The 18,835-nt window shown below is 41.2% G+C and overlaps 1 protein-coding gene across 10 annotated transcripts in view; it reads right to left on the reverse strand.

The window, feature by feature from the left end:
• The window catches only part of elna (elastin a), a 52,110-nt gene that overhangs the window by 8,746 nt on the left and 24,529 nt on the right, over positions 1-18,835 (reverse strand). For 8 of the 10 annotated variants that reach the window (XM_061719321.1, XM_061719318.1, XM_061719319.1 and 5 more), the window contains exons 6-24: positions 10,203-10,238; positions 10,039-10,110; positions 8,089-8,148; positions 7,706-7,780; positions 6,290-6,337; positions 6,090-6,152; positions 5,548-5,616; positions 5,184-5,225; positions 5,010-5,096; positions 4,884-4,925; positions 4,737-4,790; positions 4,559-4,591; positions 3,757-3,981; positions 3,548-3,625; positions 2,191-2,292; positions 2,002-2,076; positions 1,871-1,903; positions 1,696-1,773; positions 1,533-1,571 (exon numbers count right to left, since the gene is read on the reverse strand). In XM_061719321.1, coding sequence (XP_061575305.1) covers positions 1,533-1,571; positions 1,696-1,773; positions 1,871-1,903; positions 2,002-2,076; positions 2,191-2,292; positions 3,548-3,625; positions 3,757-3,981; positions 4,559-4,591; positions 4,737-4,790; positions 4,884-4,925; positions 5,010-5,096; positions 5,184-5,225; positions 5,548-5,616; positions 6,090-6,152; positions 6,290-6,337; positions 7,706-7,780; positions 8,089-8,148; positions 10,039-10,110; positions 10,203-10,238 — 1,311 coding nt within the window. The remainder of the gene's footprint in view (positions 1-1,532; positions 1,572-1,695; positions 1,774-1,870; positions 1,904-2,001; positions 2,077-2,190; positions 2,293-3,547; positions 3,626-3,756; positions 3,982-4,558; positions 4,592-4,736; positions 4,791-4,883; positions 4,926-5,009; positions 5,097-5,183; positions 5,226-5,547; positions 5,617-6,089; positions 6,153-6,289; positions 6,338-7,705; positions 7,781-8,088; positions 8,149-10,038; positions 10,111-10,202; positions 10,239-18,835) is intronic. The other 2 variants (XM_061719314.1, XM_061719315.1) reach the window with 2 other exon arrangements.

Raw genomic sequence — 18,835 nt, forward strand, 5'->3', positions numbered from 1 at the left:
CTGCCGCGTCGCACTTGGCCTCAAACCGCCCCAGCACATGCTGTAGGTCCCGGTCTGATGAAGCCAACAGGACAACGTCATCCGCAAAAAGCAGAGATGAAATCCTGTGGTTCCCAAACCGGATCCCCTCCAGCCCCTGGCTGCGCCTAGAAATCCTGTCCATAAAAATTATGAACAGGACCGGTGACAAAGGGCAGCCCTGCCGGAGTCCAACATGCACCGGGAACAAGTCTGATCTACTGCCGGCAATGCGAACCAAACTCCTGCTCCCACGAAAACCACATTGTTCTTCCTGAATCCGAGGTTCAACTATCGGCCATATTCTCCTCTCCAGTACCCTGGCGTAGACTTTCCTGGGGAGGCTGAGAAGTGTGATCCCCCTATAGTTGGAACACACTCTCCGGTCCCCCTTTTTAAAAAAAGGCACCACCACCCCCGTTTGCCACTCCAGCGGTACTGTCCCCTTCCTCCATGCAATGTCGCAGAGGCGTGTCAACCAAGACAGCCCCATGACATCCAGAGACTTGAGGTACTCAGGGCGAATCTCATCCACCCCTGGTGCCACTGAGGAGCTTACGAACCACCTCAGTGACCTCGGCTTGGGTGATGGATGAGCACGTCCCCCGAGTCCTCACTCTCTGCTTCCTCAATGGAATTTACATTGAGACCGAAATCTTCCATGGCCTCCCCGAACTCCTCCCAGACCCGAGTTTTTGCCTCCAAGACTGCCCGAGCTGCGGCTTGCTTGGCTTGCCGGTACCCATCTACTGCGTCAGGAGTCCCACAGGCTAACATAACCCGGTAGGACTCCTTCTTCAGTCTGACGGCATCCTGTACTTCCGGTGTCCACCACCGGGTTCTAGGATTGCCGCCACGACAGGCACCGGCGACCTCGTGCCCACAACTTCGAGCCGCCGCGTCGACAATGGAGGCAGAGAACATGGTCCACTCGGACTCAATGTCCCCCGCCTCCCCCGGGATCTGAGAGAAGTTCTCTCGGAGGTGAGAGTTGAAGATATCCCTGACAGAGGGCTCAGCCAGACGTTCCCGACAGACCCTCACAATCTGTTTGGGTCTGCCCGGTCTCACCAACTTCCTCCTCCGCCAGCGCATCCAACTCACCACCAGGTGGTGATCAGTTGACAGCTCAGCCCCTCTCTTCACCCGAGTGTCCAAGACATGCGGCCGAAGGTCAGATGAAACGACAACAAAGTCGATCATTGACCTCCGGCTTAGGGTGTCCTGGTGCCACGTGAGCATTGAAGTCCCGGAGCCGGGCCGGAGGTCAAATCCTGTCAAATATTCCTGCTGCTACATTTTGCATCTATTCACATCAGTATCAGGACTTCTTACTGCTGGGACTACACCACATATTCCTGCTTCTGCCGTTAGTCCCAGTTCATACTGTGAACTTGACCTTTGTTCAGCTGAAACATCTCACTGACATAAGGTGTAAGGTCTCAAAAGCATGTGAATGAGGTGAATGCTCAAAATATTCTATCAATTAAAAAAGATAACACAAAACATCTTACCATACTTTGGAGGCTTGATTCCAGCTCCACCTCCATAACCTGTGAGGAAATAACATCATTTGTGTGAAAAAGAGTTCAATAAATCATGAGTTGTAAATTTTTTTCTTTCTGTTTTGTTTCTAAATTTTGGTCTAATCGAATATAAATAATTTTAACATCTTACCACCATAGCCACCCCCAGGTAGTACCGGCCTTGCACCCTGTGGAAGTCCTCCTACTCCCAGACCTTGTTGTGGGATTCCTGTAAATTTGAACAAGTATTTAAGTTGCAATTTTCCAAAACTGAAGCTATAACACTAGATTTCTGCTATTACAGATTCCACATATCCAAGTCTCACCATATTTAGGAGGTTTGGCACCAGCCGCCAGAGCTGCACCAGAAAAGGACAAAACAGGATAGAATAAAGATGATTTGGTTTGGAAAACAAGTGAAGTGTCTTTCTTAACCTGTGTAAATCAAAACTCTTACATCCATATCCTGGTATAAACTGTGATCCAGGAATTCCTCCAGCCCCTCCTGGGACCGTTCCTGCACCGCCTTGACCTTCAAAGCAAATTATTTAATCATGTGCATGCAGTTAATCTGACTGAATATGCAATTATTTTAGATTAAAATTCTATTTCCCATCTTTGTGTCAAGAGGTAAAATTTCAGTTACCATATTTAGCAGCTTTAGCAGCAGCCGCAGCAGCAGCAGCAGCTGCTGCTGCAGCAGGGTATCCTCCTGCTCCAAGACTCCCTGCTCCTCCCAGATTCCCTCCTGTTTAAGACAGATTTATTATATCACACATGATCCTCTTATTTCTGTAAATATAAAACTTTTGGACCATGGATAGTTTTATTTCCTGTTTATTTTGTAGCTTTGGCTTTTTCCTCCAGCCCCTCATCTCACACACTGATTAACATTCATCTGTCAGTACCTCCATCTGTATATTTACTGCTTGGTTTCTTTTGTTCTTTGCCAGACTGTCATGTCCACCCAACTTTTTCTGTTCTGTTTAATATTACTGGTTTAACCTTTTATTAAAGGTTTGTTTGCCTCTGTGTTTGCATTCCTGATCCACAGCGCCTATTTGTAAGTCTTGAATTTCCTAGCATTTTTCTGTTCTCGAATCGCGCTTTTTTGTCATTGCTAAGCTGTTGCTTCACATATCTTGCTACATGGTAGTGGGGGTGGCTCTAAATGGCTCTAAACATGCCGCTAAAGTAACCCAGAAATGTTTTAGGTTAAAGATGATGAATAATGTGCAGGCTAGGGTCTATCTCTTAAGCTGATCAACCCTACAGTATTTAACATGCTGAAATAAATAAATAAATATGGGCAGGAAAGCCCTCAAAGCAGATGAAGATATTGGAGCAAAGAATCCCAAATGATACAAAAGCTTATCTGGTTAAAGAAATTGGTGGTTTACAGACATAAGACAGTTTTTCATGACAAAGAACTAAAAATGAGTGTGTTTAACATCATGAAAAATTGCTCAACTACAGCATATCCAAGATTCTGTCAAAAAGATTCAACGTGATAAATACTCAAAAGTTGAACCATAGTTTGTAATAAATATGATTTTACGGTAAATGATCAATAATTGAGTTACTGTCCAAATAACTCCAGGCTTAACTGTATATTACATAGTTTTCAATGGATCAAGAACAAAATCTTCCTAACATTTATTTACCTGTGTTTCATTTATTTACATATTGAAAATGACAAGGTTGAATTTACTGTGCCCTGTTAATATGGAGTGTTTTCCTCCATGTCACACAATCCATCCACGGATGCATACCTGTAACTACGATCTGTCTACATGAGACGACTATGAAAATGTTTTGTGCATATTTATTTGTGAATCCATCGATTTCAACTATGCAAACTGTGACTCTTCACATAGAAAGAAAAATCGTTGAAGTGTTGTTCCAGTTTCCCAACCAGGACTACACCATTTATGATAGTTTCCTTAAAGGTGACAGCATTGAATGTACAAATGAATATGCATTTGAGAAATAAATTGCTGCACCATATTTAGCAGCTTTGGAAGCAGGAAAATATCCACCACCTCCTAGCCCTCCGTATCCTCCTCCTCCAAGTTGTCCTCCTTCATTACAGAGGGTTAAAGGAGATAGTAACACAAAGGCTCTTCTGAGCGATATAGAGTACCATGATATCAAAAATTGCAAAAAGAATTCCGAAAAAAAAAAGCCAAATAAATGAGTAAGTACAACATACCATATTTAGCAGCTTTGGCCCCTTGGGGGTATCCACCAGCCCCTTGGGGGTATCCACCAGCCCCTGGCAAATTCTGACCGCCTCCCGGGACTCCAATAGGTGCACCTCCAGGTACAAAACCTGGTACACCACCTGGGACCCCACCTGGTACACCTCCAGGTACACCTCCAGGTACACCTCCTGGGACTCCTCCTGGGACTCCTCCTGGGACTCCACCTGGGACTCCTGTCCAGGAAAGGACAGTGTTAAAATTAGGGCAGGTTTTTCTCTATAATTTGACAGCGTTTATATATCATACAGTACAAAAGCAGTGAATCCTACATTCAGTAGGATTTTTATCGGGTAAATAAAAGGATTTGCACACTTAAGCCATAACTACTGTGTAACGTTGCCATTCTTTCTCAAAACACTTAAAAGACATTCTGATTATCAAGTGATGAAGGATTTCAGTTGCTATTTTGTCCCAATCTTCCTGCAAACACTGCTTAAGATGTGAAGTACGTTGTTGTCAAATTTGGCCTTTAAACATTCTCCGCACATGGGGTACAGGCCATGACTGGAGGCCAGTCATGAACCCATATGCTGCTTTTTCTCAGCCATGTCTTTATAATCTCTGTAGGATGTTATTTTGTATTATTCTTGCTCAAGAATGCATTGACGTTCCTGGAAAATATGTTTTTCAGGAAGCAGGTCTGATCTGAATTATCAGATCATGTTAAAGTCATGTTTAGGGCAGTGGGTGCAAGTACTGACAAAAAGCTGAGAAATGTACTCTTAAAAAAAAGAAAAAAGAAGGTTTCACCGTATTTAGCAGCTTTAGACCCAGCTCCATATCCTGGTGGCAAAATATTTAGAAGCAGTGAATTATACATACTGTATCAAACTGCATCAACAATAATTTTATATCATTAAAAGGATCATTTTTATTTATCTTTTATTCTGGTGCAATACGCTCTCTGTTATACTTCCAAGTATCTCACCTGGATACACGCCACCAGCGCCTCCAAGACCTGGAACACCACCCAAACCAGGACCTGCAACAACGGACTTAAGTCACTCCTATTCTGCACTGATGTTTGTTTTCTTGATAATGAAAGATTGACAACGTAATCAGCATGTTATGTTACCAGCTTTAGACAGAGCAGGTGAGAGACCCCCAGGTCCAACTCCTGTAAAAATTTAAAAAAGAGAGAAATTTTGCAGGGTTTTCTGCCTCTCCATAATTAAACAGTACGGCTTTTAGAGACACACACCAGTTCCAATAGGATATCCTGGTTTTGACCCTTGGCCACCTAGTCCTCCTGGAAGTCCAGCTCCACCAGTTCCATAGCCCCCATAACCTAAAATATAAATGATGTGACACATAAAAAAAGAAATTGCTCCAGTTCTGCTCATGTCAAAACTCAGCTATAGCTAAATGTCTGTACCAAAGGGAAGTTTTCCAGCTCCAGGTTTAGCTCCATAGCCCCCTAAAGAAAGAGAATAAATGAGAAGATAAGTAAGGGGAAATGATTCTGTGTGTATCAAGTGCACCGAAACACCAAGATAAGAAGCCTAAAGTAAAATTATCTGAATGTCTAAAGCAGATGATATTTTGTTTAGTTAACATTTAAGTCACTGGGGCTAACCCACATTTATTTATTACCGGAAGCAGCTACACATAGAGGCCCTATGACAAACCTTATGAGGCAAGTGAGGCAAGTAAGACCGTCTATATTATTAGTCACAATGAACGTATCATGTCACATGAAACATGTAGTTTACAAGTTCCTGTATAGTTTCATATCACACCTTGCTGTGTAGGTGATTTGAGCGGGTAACCGTGGAACATTCCCGGCTGCACTGCTCCACCAGGTCCTCCTGTGACAGAGGAAATGTATTTAAATCCTGACAAAACACATACTGTAGCCTACGTTATATTGGCTTCCTTGTTGTAGCACTACAGTTGCACAAAAAAACCCACCCATATTTCAGCTGAATGGAGGTGGAAGTGGGTAAATAGAGTTGTGTCAGTAAAAGTAGCACAGAAAACTGAAAACTAGCTACGGCACTAAATAACCTCTGAACCATTGTGGTTTTGTGGCATTACACTTCGGATAAGATCAATATCAACAATGTTTTTGGATATTAAATGTTCTATGTAACCATGTCTATGTTTTATATTTTACAAAAAAAATCTAGACTTTTTCGTCCGTGTGTAGCTTGCATATTATTTGAGTATATTTCAGCGTCGTCAAATTGCTGTATTACGTATATATGTGCTGTATATATGTGTGCAGGAGAAACTGTTATGCCTAGCACCCAAAAGTAAAAAACAAAAACAAAAACCTTACTTGATTTGGTATTCAGGTCAGTTCCTGTGGGTACACCAGGCAGAACTCCACGACCCTCAAACCCTGGAGGTGCCCCAAACACAAGAAAACAGCTGGATGATATTCAAGCACACATATCATTTATAAACATTCACAACCTCACATGAATAGAGTCTAAAAACATTGTGATAAATAATTTCTGTGGTAATTCAGAGACAAACCTTGTCCTGGCACAAGTCCATGTTGGTAAAGTCCAGGGACACCCACACCTGCCACAGCCAATGACACAAGAAAAGTGTTTTTCTTTTTCTTTTTTTGTCCCAAAGCTTGAATAACATTATTAAACAAGACAACTTAAAAATAAACATCTGTTTGACTGAGTGACTGTCATGACATGTATGAGTGTCCTTTGCTATACTCTCTTTCAAATTAAAGCCACTGTGTGGAGAAATACCACTTCTGACATATCAGACCTAGACTGTTTAAGACGAACTGGATGAACTAGGCCAATTCACTGCTCTGAAGTCAAGTGAAGGCGGGGAGAAGTATTGAGTAGTCAAAATGATGGCAACCAGCCTTTGACTGTGAGAGCTGCCAATCAAAAAAAAAATACAATACTTTATTAAATTTTACCTGATGTGGTACCAAGCACCAACTTTTCAAATTCTGTGTTGTATCTATCCAAGAAGAAGTAAAAATTGCAGTGGATTGACAGACCACAGGAGACTAGTTCCAAAAGTAAATCAGTCTCTATGGCCCCTGTGTTTAAATATTCAACTTTGCAGCATACATTAACATATTTATACTCTGGTTCTGGTCTCCATAGCTAGATTTCACATCCATGGCAACTGTACGGAAGTGGATACAGAAAATAGTTCCCTTATCCCACTTATAAAAGCACTGTCAAGTAAATCTTTAAGACTATGCAAATTTACAAGTGTTTTCATTCATAACAGAATTATATTTATATTTATTAAAGGGCAATTGATTTTGAAACATCATATATATAGCAATAATGCTATATATATATATATATATATATATATATATATATATATATATATATATATATATATATATATATATATATATATATATATATATATATATATATATACACACACTTTTCATTTGTAATTATTTTATTTTATTCCTCCACATTACACAGAGAGCTTTGCTTCGCCTCACACCTGGGGCTGATACATGGATTTTTTTAAATAATATGCTTAGAAGATGTTCCCATGTGGTCAAATAATGTCACGCTACATGGAGTGACTTTAAAAAAAGAAAGGGAAACCTTGAATTGGCATCCCCTTGACAACGTCCATAGATCTCTGTCTGAGAAATTTTGGGGAGTCTTTTTGATGAAAAAACGCCTGGATTATTTGGATTATTTGGATTGTTTAGTTCACAAACTTGAACCCACACCAAGAGCATCAAAAACATTGTCATTACTTAATTATATGTAATTTTGAATATTTTGCAATTTGGTTTATTTTGTTTTCTGAAAATATTCCAAACCGCACCAAATACCCATCATATACAGTGGAAACTTGTTTTTGATGTGGCTCAGCAGCCTAAAGCACTGCGCCTGTCTGCCTTTCATCCTGTGGAGTTTATTGTTGAGTCTACAAAACCTGGCACTTTGGCAGCTTTCTTCCCGGCGCCAACACCTTGTCCTCCTGGAAGGCCCGTCTGAGGAATAACAGGTACTGAAATAAAAAAAGTACAGAAAATCTTACTTGGCTCGTTAAAAAAGTGTATGTCAAATGTCCATGTAAAAACAAAATAAGAAACACAAACAAATCTCTTTAGTTGAGGTGTTGAGTAGAGAATAATCATAGCATAGTGTTACGTCTCCTTGGGAGACCTTATTCTTCATTTTGAGCCAAAACTGGCTCTTTGTCAAAGAAATGGATTCTGGAGTGCTTGATATCGAGCCAGTTAGTGATTGAAATTATCTTTTTATTATTTAAAAAATACAATAATGAGAAAATTGAGAAAATGATGCATGTCTTGCCTCCACCAGGCACTGAAGGTCCAGTTCCAGCGATTCCAGGGCCTACTCCTGCTCCAGGCCCTGTTCATACACAAAGTGTCCAGATGTTAATACAGAATATTAATAAAAGTAATCAACTTCAGCTCAAGTGGAAACACACTTTAGTTAGGATATTTAGTGGGATGTATATTTCATGACCACTAGAGGGCCCTAGTGATAATAAACAGTAGTAATGAGGCTGTTCGTGGCTCATGATGACAGACCCATTTATCGGTCCTTGATATTTAAAAGGACCTAATCTGGTCCTACCAGTCTTTCACCACCCTAAAAGAAAAAGGAAACGTGGCTGATCTTCAGTCTAATCAACAGAGGCAGACACCACGAATGGCACTCTCCTTGTTTCATCGAATCCCTCACTCCTTCGCCTATCTCTTTGAGCAGGAAGTGAGCTGTCAAGTTCACTTCTTAGGAAGCTTGGCAACAGGATAAAACACATTTATTTATTTATTTAATCTTAATCTTTAACATTTTTAATCTTAAATTCCCAACATTTAGCCGGACAGACATTGCGTACCTCTTGTAAGTATGTAGTCTGTGTTATTTGGTGAGCAAATGTTTGGCAAGGGAATGTTGTTTTTTTTTCTTCCTTTTATCTGTGCTGTTTCAGAGAAACGAGATGTTATTTTGAGTGTCATGAAAACAGTAAAGACTGATTCCAGGGACAGACGTTTTGGTCACTGCCAACCAATACTTAAGAGCAGGCGCGTTGCCATAGCACAGTCCTGGATGTGATTGAGCCCCCCTGAGTTCATACTTAATCAGTGTTTTTAATTTAGAGCAAATCATGTGCATGTATGCGACCCAGAATCTAGGGCCGGACCGGGCTCTGCCGAGGTTCAAGCCGTCTACAGCATACGATGAAAATGTATATATCTCCCAAACTCTGTTTTCATGCTGGATTACCATTAATGCAAAACATTCATTTTGACTTTCTTATTACATACACACATGTAGATTTATCAAAGTTTGAGAAAGCCTCAATTAGCACTGCGGTCTGTTCAGTAGTCTGCAGGCCAAGAATGGGCTTATTCCCTTGTGGTAGCAGGTGGCCTCCTGCACCTGCATGTAAAACAACCAGATTGTCAGCTGCGTTTGTCAGTATGAGACATCCAGAGCAACCATCATTGAGCCTCTTTAAATGTAAATGTAAATGTAAATGTACTTTATTTGTATAGCACCTTACATCGACCTCAAGGTGAACCAAAGTGCTTTACATAACATACAACAAAAAAAAACAAGAATAAAACATATGAACATATAAAACATCAAGTATAAAAAAGTGTTGCCACACTACTGGGTATTAAAAGCCACCCTGAATAAATACGTTTTAATTTTAGATTTAAAAAGGCCAAGGTCAGAGATGGTGCGTAACTCACAGGGGAGCCTGGGGCCGGCAACTTAGAAAAGTTTTTTTTTTTTAATAATGTTGTCTCATTGATACCTTAACGAAAATTCAAGTGGGCAACATTTTTGTCCTGATGATAGTAAGAAATTTAAAGCACAGCTTTTTAAAAAACAAATGAGTCATGCAAAATCTTTTTGAATGTCACAGGGAGATGATCTTTCTCATATTAAAACTTAATCGTCCCATAACCTCCCACAGGGGTATTTCACAACAGTCCTGAGAGTCTGTTTAGCCCTTGAATTTACGACCTATTTATATGTCAGATTCCCCAAATGTAAGTGGAAAGACACCTAACACAACGGCAGCTATCCAAACAAACACAAAAGCAGTAAGTGAAACATAACGAGTGTCTGGTTCCAATAACAAATACTCAACAATCTGTTTATAATACTCAGCTTCCACTGAACTCACTAAACTTCTCTGTGCTGACAAGTTGTTCTGAGGGAATGCAAAATGAATAATCAATCACTTAGTGCCTCATACTGTATATCAACCATCTGTTATACCTCTTTTGGCAGCTTTCTGTCCAGCTCCGGGGAAAAAGCCCCCTGCGCCTCCGCCGTATCCTCCATAAACACCTAAAAGACAACAAGGTTAAAGGTGAGTGACAGACACTTGAAGTGAGTAACACCTGCAGCACCGACTACAACCGACCACTACAAGCACTCACCTCCTCCATGGCCTCCAACTCCTAGATTCCCATAACCTGGATTTAAAAAAAAAGTAATCAGAGAAAGAAAAAGAGTGACGTGTAGTACCAGAAACTGTAGATGAGGAATATTAGGGTCAAAAAGACGAAGCGCGGGCGTGTTCTTGACAGGGACTACATGAAAATATTTGCGGTTTCTTCAGCAGTAATTACCCTTCCACACAAATAAATCATCTCTCAATCTTTCATCACAACCTTTTCCAGGACCTACAAATACAGCATGGTGTGAGGTGTAAAAAGAAAAAGTAGCAGTGTGACCAGAGACATTATATTATGTGTCTAGAGCCAAGGGTTGTGTTTTGGACCAATGAAACGGAGTCCCATCAAGCACAGCACTCCAAAGAAATAACACTTTCCTCGGTGTGGTCATGCTGAGCTGTAAACACTAGAGGGAGCAGTCTGTTCTTTCAGAGACCCAAATCCCCACACCGATATGTGGCCCTCAAAAGCCTTTGACACGTAAATAAAGTCATCTCGTTGCTTTGGGTTTTTCTCGCTGACAGGAATGAAATACGTGAGAGGAAAATGCGGAAACTGATAAAGCGTGGAGAGAGGGGAAAGGACATGACATTGAAATGCTGGCCGTTTCCTTAACAGCTGGACACTCAAGAGACTGGAAAATTCAAAAATAAGTACACAAATGTTCAGGATTTGATTTTCAGGGCTGAGAATATCAAACAGATTCTGTTTTAATCATGTATGAATCTTGAAACAATCAGATACACCAGTCCCATAAGAATAGTAAAAACGGGAAGACTTTAAGACAATGGCTTATGCTGTCTGGAAGAGTAATCGCCACATGTCATAAATCTTCTTACATGGGGGAATTTAATATATACGGAATTATCTGCCGAACTATCATTTTTTAGGGGAAATGACACAAGCTTCAAGTATTTGAAGAAGAGAAAATATGATATTTGTATTTTCTTTTTTGAACTTAGGTGTTTCCCCACCGCCTAAAGCAGATGAATATTTTCTGGAGCTGATTGATGGATCAATGTTTTACATTGTAGAGTAAAAGCTTTGTTTCTTACCGATAAATTGAAAGAAGCTGTAAGCTGAGGAAGTTCTCAAATCAGAGGACGACAGCTTAGAGAAATGAATGTTTTGGAAATGAGGAGAAATTTGAATGCTGCAATCAAGCGTGTCCATGAATTCATATTCATGAATTCGTGTCAGCCAAAATAAAAAGTAGAGTGAGGACAGCTGCGTATGGGAACTGAGCTCAACGAAATACGGGGACAGAAAGTGATCAGGGTGGAGTCGGCTCAGCACACTGCAGGGTGCAGGTCCTGCAGAAGATGACGAGGGGGAGTGTGCAGGCATAGACAGGGATAAAGTATCTGGTGTGGAATTCATGACCCAGTCAAAACAATGTAGGGACTGGTCTTGCCAAGGCCTTGGCAGTGCTAGGAGCATGCAATGCGAGCCCAGACACTTGGCTAAGAGTTCTCGCAATAATCAATCTCCGTCAAGCTTGATTCCTCTCAATTGCTCAACCATCTTCAAACACACCTTTGAACAGACGCACCAAGAGTAATCAATTCGTTATATAAATCTCAGTGATGGGCTTTTCCCCTTTCCAGCCCCTCTTGTGCTGACATGAGGCCTCCGTCTCATTTGTTTCATTTTTTTTTATCAGTGAGCACCAAATCCCTTGTAAATGTTAGGGAACTGTTACGCGAGTTATTGATGCTTAAGACCCTTAACATGACTGCATCGTCTGGTTTACCCTCTCGATAGCGTAATAATGTCTCGGTAGTCAGAGGGGAACGTGTTCATCATTGTGACTCTTGGAAATTTATGGCACAGTGAAGACAAAGCTCATGCATTCATCATCCGGCCCACCTGTGCTCACATGTGCTCATGACCTGCTTCTGGCGAGTGTGCTGAGGGTCAACCAGCACCTGCCACGTAAAGCTCAGCCTTCAGATTGGAGATCAGGAGACAAAAAGCAGACACGCAGAAGTCAGTCTGCGACGGTGTGTGGGTGTGTTTATGTGAGTTCTGTGAGTGCAGGCCTTGGGCAGATGCGGGGAAAAAAGAGAGACACTTTATTTCTTCTGTAGATCCGAAATCACAAAAGTTTTTGAAAATAATACTTTCTTAATTAAAAAATTGCTACACTGGTGGTTGTATATTTTTAAGCTCAAAGCATCAGCACATGCTTACAAAATCTAGACCTTTTATCGGTTTGGCATCCATCCACTGATTGTATATTTGGGAAATGGAGGGTAGCGCCTTTGAATAAAAGCTCTCTGTTTAGCCGTACAGTACTTTCACCATCATGTAAGCTTAAACAAGCATGTTTTTGTTAGATTACCATCATTACATTATCATCCCACAAATAGACCTGGCTTAGCTCACATTTATCCGAGGTCAACGTGTACAGTGTTGTTTGTTTTCATGAACTACACACATAAAAGGTTTGCACCATGACCCTGATATCAACCCGTCACTGTTTTTGGTTCTGCTCCCGGTATTTAGTTGATTGTTGACAAGCCGAAGGATTTCTGTCATGACTAATTTTCCCCGTGACCCCGAAGCCATAATCGGAAGCCTGAGAGACCGCTTGAAAACCCGAACGGCTCTGGAACCTTGGACAAAGGAAACCTAAGACAGATCAATACTATTGAAAGTTTATTGAAAGTTTCAATAAAAGACTTAGGGGGACAAAAACCTGATACTACACAGGAGAGCCGACGGAGGGCCAAGGACAAGGAAAATGGAGGGTAAATGATGCAGTGCTGCAGTGTATCATAGTTTCCTCTCGTTAGTTAGACCTCCAACAAAAAGATGAAAAAAAACTGTGACAGAAATGTGATTTATTGCCAGTTTCTATCCAAAAACATGCCATTGGCTTCAACAGCTATGTAGCGGCAAGTGCACAAGCAGGTTGCCGAGTTGAAATTTGGAATAATGTGGCGGTAAACATTTCACTCCTCAATTCCCAGAAGTTTACAGAGTATTAAACACGCCTCTGTAATGTGTCGTTGAACTCAAATGAAACATGGGATATGCTGTTGTTGTACTAATCGCAAATAGATATAGTGTTTCAATTGATTGCAAGCTGTTTTTATTTATATTGTACTCAGCATCCCAAGTTTTATTTATTTACTCTTTTGGAAATGTTGGAACCGCAAAACAGTGGAGATTTATTTGTAGTGGCCTGTTTAAAAATGATCTCAGTCAGCGTAGAGAAGAAAATAATAGTCTCCTTTGACAAAGAAAACCCTTTTTTGTTTCCGAGGGACGAGACTATGCCAAGAAACATGCAGCCATATTAAATGCCTGCTGTTCTACCATGTCAAGCACATCGCTGTTTAAACTGAAGACTGACAATGTATTCAGAGCAGCCCAGACGGTATGACTAGCTCTCTTAGTCACAAGTCATGTTCTCAAACTCAGGTCCCGTACAAGAGATGGATGTGGGCCAGAGTGAACAGAAATATCTGCTTTCAATCTTACTCTCCACTGGGGTTAGGTAAGGTAATTCCCTGTTTCAGGACCAGAGGAATACAAGAAACATTAATCAAAACAATGTACTCGACTCTTGGTCTCTTTTCCTCGCTGCTGCTCTCTTTCTTTCGCCATCCCGTTCTCTTTCCCATCAGTCTTTCCTCACCAGTTGTTGTCTGATGGGGCAATGCTGACCAGACGTGAGGTGTTAATGGCAACAACCAGTGGATGCCAAATGTGAGAAGTGAAAGAAGTACTTTCTCGCTCCTTTCCATCTCCTGTTTTCCTCCCCCTCTCCCTTTTTCTCTTCTTTGTGAACCAGCTGGGCCCGGTGAAGGGTTTAATTTAAGAGGTCTAAGAATTCCATGGCAGGGATCCCTGTAACTGACGGCAGACGCGAGGAAAGCAGACTTCGTAGCCGGAGCTCTGGAATGTCAAGGAAATTTTTGGGACTTATTTGTCGTTGATTTCTCTATTTAATCCTGTATTTAATCAGGCAAGCATTATAGAAACATTAGCTTGTTTACTCACGCGCCTGAGGAGGGGATTATAACACATATTTCTTTAATTGTCCTTAATTCTGTTATCTAAGCTGGAAACCACAGCTGGCATGCAATCTAACAGGAGGGTGACAGACCAATGATAAATTAGTGTTCTTGTGAGAAGCTAAATATTGTGCTTACGATGGAAACTGCAAACATACGAGGAACAGATTATTTGCGCGAAGCTGTGTAAATGCGAAAATCTAGTGAAATGTGATGAAAATGTTCATGAAAAATTATTTCATGTTCAAAGTCTTTCTGATGGTCCCCAGAAAAGTTGATGTTTCACTGTGATTGATGGGCAGATTTCTGTTCTTCGGCTGTGGTCTCGTATAAACTCGCGCTCTGAGAGCTAAGCCTATCATTATGTCCTTCACTGCCATGACACCAGATTTCTATCAGTATCAAATTATCACACTGTTTCGCTTCCAAGTTGGTTGATAGATTGCATTTTTACAAGGTGACGCAGGAAAAAAAAGAGTAAAAAAGCAAGATGTTGTGAGGCGCTGTAGTGATTCCAGATTGCGTGAGACAAGTGGATATGCTGGAGCTCCCCTTGTTTCCTCTCCGCCTGCCTTTCCTGTGACCACTGCTGCTCCTTGTCACTTCAAGGTTCGGTGCGCTGTCCGTCACCGGCATCAAGCTGCAAGAAGCAGGACCGTTCACATGTTGGACTAATTAAGTCTTCACATGGTCACAGCACTTCACACAAACTCCTGCCTTGCTAGCTGCGTACAGTGAGCCAGCCCAACTTTGGCAGTGTGCCTCTTATTGTTTTTGCTTTGGCTTTTCCATTGAGTCATTGACACGATCAATGAGAGGTCCCAAAGCCTTCCACCCTTTCTGCCAGATGACCCCAAGTATAAACCTGTCAGGGCTCAAACTAACAGGCTAAAAATTTGCCTCGTTCTCTGTTTTTCCCCTCGGGACAATATCAGGGTCAAAATCAGTTTAATAGAGGTTCTAAGTGTTTAGGTCAAATTGGTATGGGTGGTCATTTCTGCTTCTGTATACCTTTTTTCACTTATTCGCTGTGAGGTAGGAATCTGAACTGATGACGAAACTTTGGCGAGCTTTTAAGGGAGCTCACCAGCCTACGCACTTGGCCATCAGAGCGCATACATCATCCGTGAAGAACAGAGCATTTCTTAGAAATGGCTCCAAGTTAAGTGCAACCGTAAAAGTCACAATCGCACGTTAAGCCGATTACAAGCAGTGCCACCCTGCCAAACCAGGCTGCCATGCCTACTGACATCTGTAAAAGCCTGGCCTCACCACACAGAGTCTTCGTGAGTCCTTCACCTCCACAAACACATGCTTTATTCCAAACACATCTGTGCAAATACCATTACTTTACTCCTGTCTCTTTATTCAAACTGTGTTAGTTCCTGCACCATGCCTCTCATCGTACCCAGAGAGTGTCTGATGTCATTGTTTATGCTACTAACCTTACAGAGTAAAGCATGTTATGCTATAGACTCTCAGATTGAGCTAATATTTCTCCTTTTCCTTGTTTCTGTAAGAGACGAGAGCCTCACGTGCTATATTATTTATCCACTTCTGAAGGAATGTCACAGTTGATCAGCACTGAGCCCTTCAATATGTCTGCAGGGCCTCTTTTACCAGCGTTTATTCCATCTATTATTTTAGTTTGGCACACAACTCACACATCCAGCACAGCAAGCACAGCGAGCACACTGCAAGCACTTGGGTACACAGTAGTACATCATTTTGAAAATCTGATCATTTCTGATTAGTGTGTTTCATCTGCAAAGAAGTTCGGTTGTGCAAATTATGCTTTGTACAAGAAAAATCAGTCAACAAATGTGATCATGGTATGCAAAGTTGGCCAAGTGTGTTTTATCTCCCATATGGTCCACATATGCATCCAAATGCCATTCCACTGAATACTTTCCTGACAAGTCAGGGTTGAGAGAGGTGACGAGTGCTTGATAGGTCGGCTCCCCTCGAATCATGCAAATAGAAGCATTGACGTTAGGCTCCTTGACTCAGCCTCGAAAGCATTTTCCAAGTTTCTCTCTCATTATGACGGCTATGATCACTGCACAGCCATGTGAGGTATTTCCCTATGAAAAACATATGGGGAACTCTACAGAGAATAGAAGTGAGCAAGATCAGTTGTGTCACTGACGCTGGAAAACCTATTCACACAATTGTGCATTACAAGTATGTTTGATATTGTTACACTGACTAACACGTCAGCATATGTATGAGGCCTGAAGGGCATCTGTTGATGTCATTTGAAAACACTTTATCGCAGCCATGGGCCTGATAAAAGCTGAGAAATCTGACAGATATTTCAATAACATTCAATAATAAGTGTGACTCACAATGTTTTGAACTACAGAAAGTTAACACAAAAATAAAGTCTTTGTCTGTGTAAACTTTTTGCATTTATAACCCCTCATGGATTATAAAGCACTTATAAATCTGTAAAACTCCAATGGCCTGTATCACAATTAAGCTTTGTAGAAGTTTGGTCATTTATAATATGAGCCATACTTGCCAATAAAGTATGATTTTTCCCCATTACATTGAACAAGTGTGGAAGACATGCCGTAGAATCTAATATCAAATATTTTGCTCTAGATGGACCTCTAAGCGCTTCAAACTCTGCACTGAAATTACGCAGACAACCGCAAATCTACAGAACATCCCTCAAAATCAGACCGCGCTCCACTTATACACATGATTGAAACAAAGTCATTCAGCTGGCGATCTATCTTCAGAGGCTTTTAGGGAAATAACAGCTAGGAATGTTTCTAAGATTTGGCGGTGACGCCAGATGGACAAGGAGAGTGGTCTGTGCTCCAGACCTGCTGGGAAACAGAGCAGGGGAGAGCACGCCAAGAGTATGTTCATCAACAGTGAAAATTAAAAAAAAAAAGAAAGAAAAGATAGCAACCAAGCAAACTAGAGATACAGCAGGGTGCTGGAGGGCTGTGGAGCTATTATTGAGTTTAAGTGACGCAGTGGTTCAATGTGGGGGAAAATAAAACTCTTTGAAACGCTAATGTGCGGTATGCGTAACTGATCGCACACTAAGAAAATACTAATTAAATCCCTGTCTTATCTTACTTTACTCTGAAATCAATTTCCTGAGATAAATGGGAAAGAATACCGAAGATGGCAGTAACATAAACCGATGACATCGTTCAAGAAAAATTGTTTAGGAACAAAAGGAACTTTCAGTGTGAACAAACAAGCTGTGCTGGCAGCGCGTGTTGTATGTTGGTTGGGCTCGCGCCAGTGTGGGGGTGGTGTGGCTCTTATACAACAAAGCTTCCTTGCAGACAGTCCAGGTTCCAGGCGCTCGAAAAACTTCACATGAAGTCTCAGCATGGGACACATTAAGGAAAACAACTAGCCTGTGTGTGGTTGCCATTCTGCTGAAAGGGAAAATGCATGTCACCAAATGTGCAATGGCGGGACCCGAGTGAAGTAGTGACATTTGTGCCTCCGTATATATGCGATCACACTTGCAGCTGCATTCACTCATGGTTATGTACATTCAGATACAGATGCTTCCAGTCTCTGGCAGCTCAGAGGACAGGTCTGTGTTGCAGTAATGAAAAGCATATGTGTTTCAGGAGACTAAACCTCCTCCAAGCTCATCTTCTTTTGGCAAAACACTCTCATCCTCACCTCAATCTATCTAACCCTTTTTTTTCTTCCACAGACTGTCTAGGCATGTGTGCTGCACAAATGCATGTGTGAGTCATTCTGCGCGTTGATCAGAGTTGGGTGGTATATGCAATTCACATTAAGCATGTTCACAAGCATTATAAGCTCTTTGCATTCTTCTTGCGTCATCCCGTATCTGGTTTCTCTTCGCAGTGTCCATATATTCTTTCTCCTTCCTTATTGTGGTGGAGCAAACAAGTTCACTTGGTTCATTGTCAAACAATGACCATGATCTGGACCAGAGAGTTAAAAAAAGTTATTAAAATAAGGTGTACCAATTTGCCATGCATTTTAATTCCCAGAGGGATTTATTGTTAAAAATATATCCGCGAGCAGCGATGGTGGAGTCCAGGCAGATTTGCACCAATAGCAACCCACGGTTGAACGGCTTCAATAACAACCCCCACAGAGGAAATTTAAGAAAAGTTGGCAGATATCGATAGAACATTAGAATGATCAGTTTAGTTTCTTGGAATTTGAACTCGTACAGCAGAAGTTTTTAACCATAGAGCCTTTAAGGGTCGGCTGTTGAAGGCACTGTGAGGAGAAACAAGATACAGGGTGACGCAAGAAGGACACAAAGAGCGTGTAATACTTGTTATTGGCTCATAACTTTGAAAGAGTTTAATAAATCACAATTACTTAGCTAACTTTTCATCAGTGGTTTCATCAGGTTATAAACAGATTTCCTGGAGGAAAAGCTTTGGGGAAGTTTTTGATCACAAGTACCTTTTGATAAAAGAAATTAAAAAAACTGCTTTGCTAATTACGGTGTCCTACAGACCAGTTGGTTTCACATTTGTTACTTTTTGTCCACATATTCTGAACAGTCCTTCAAAGTTTAATCAACAATGGGGTTTTTTTATTATTCATTTTTTTGGCCTCGAA

This window comes from Cololabis saira, chromosome 4 (genome assembly GCF_033807715.1).
Source record: "Cololabis saira isolate AMF1-May2022 chromosome 4, fColSai1.1, whole genome shotgun sequence".
Lineage (NCBI taxonomy): Eukaryota > Metazoa > Chordata > Actinopteri > Beloniformes > Belonidae > Cololabis > Cololabis saira.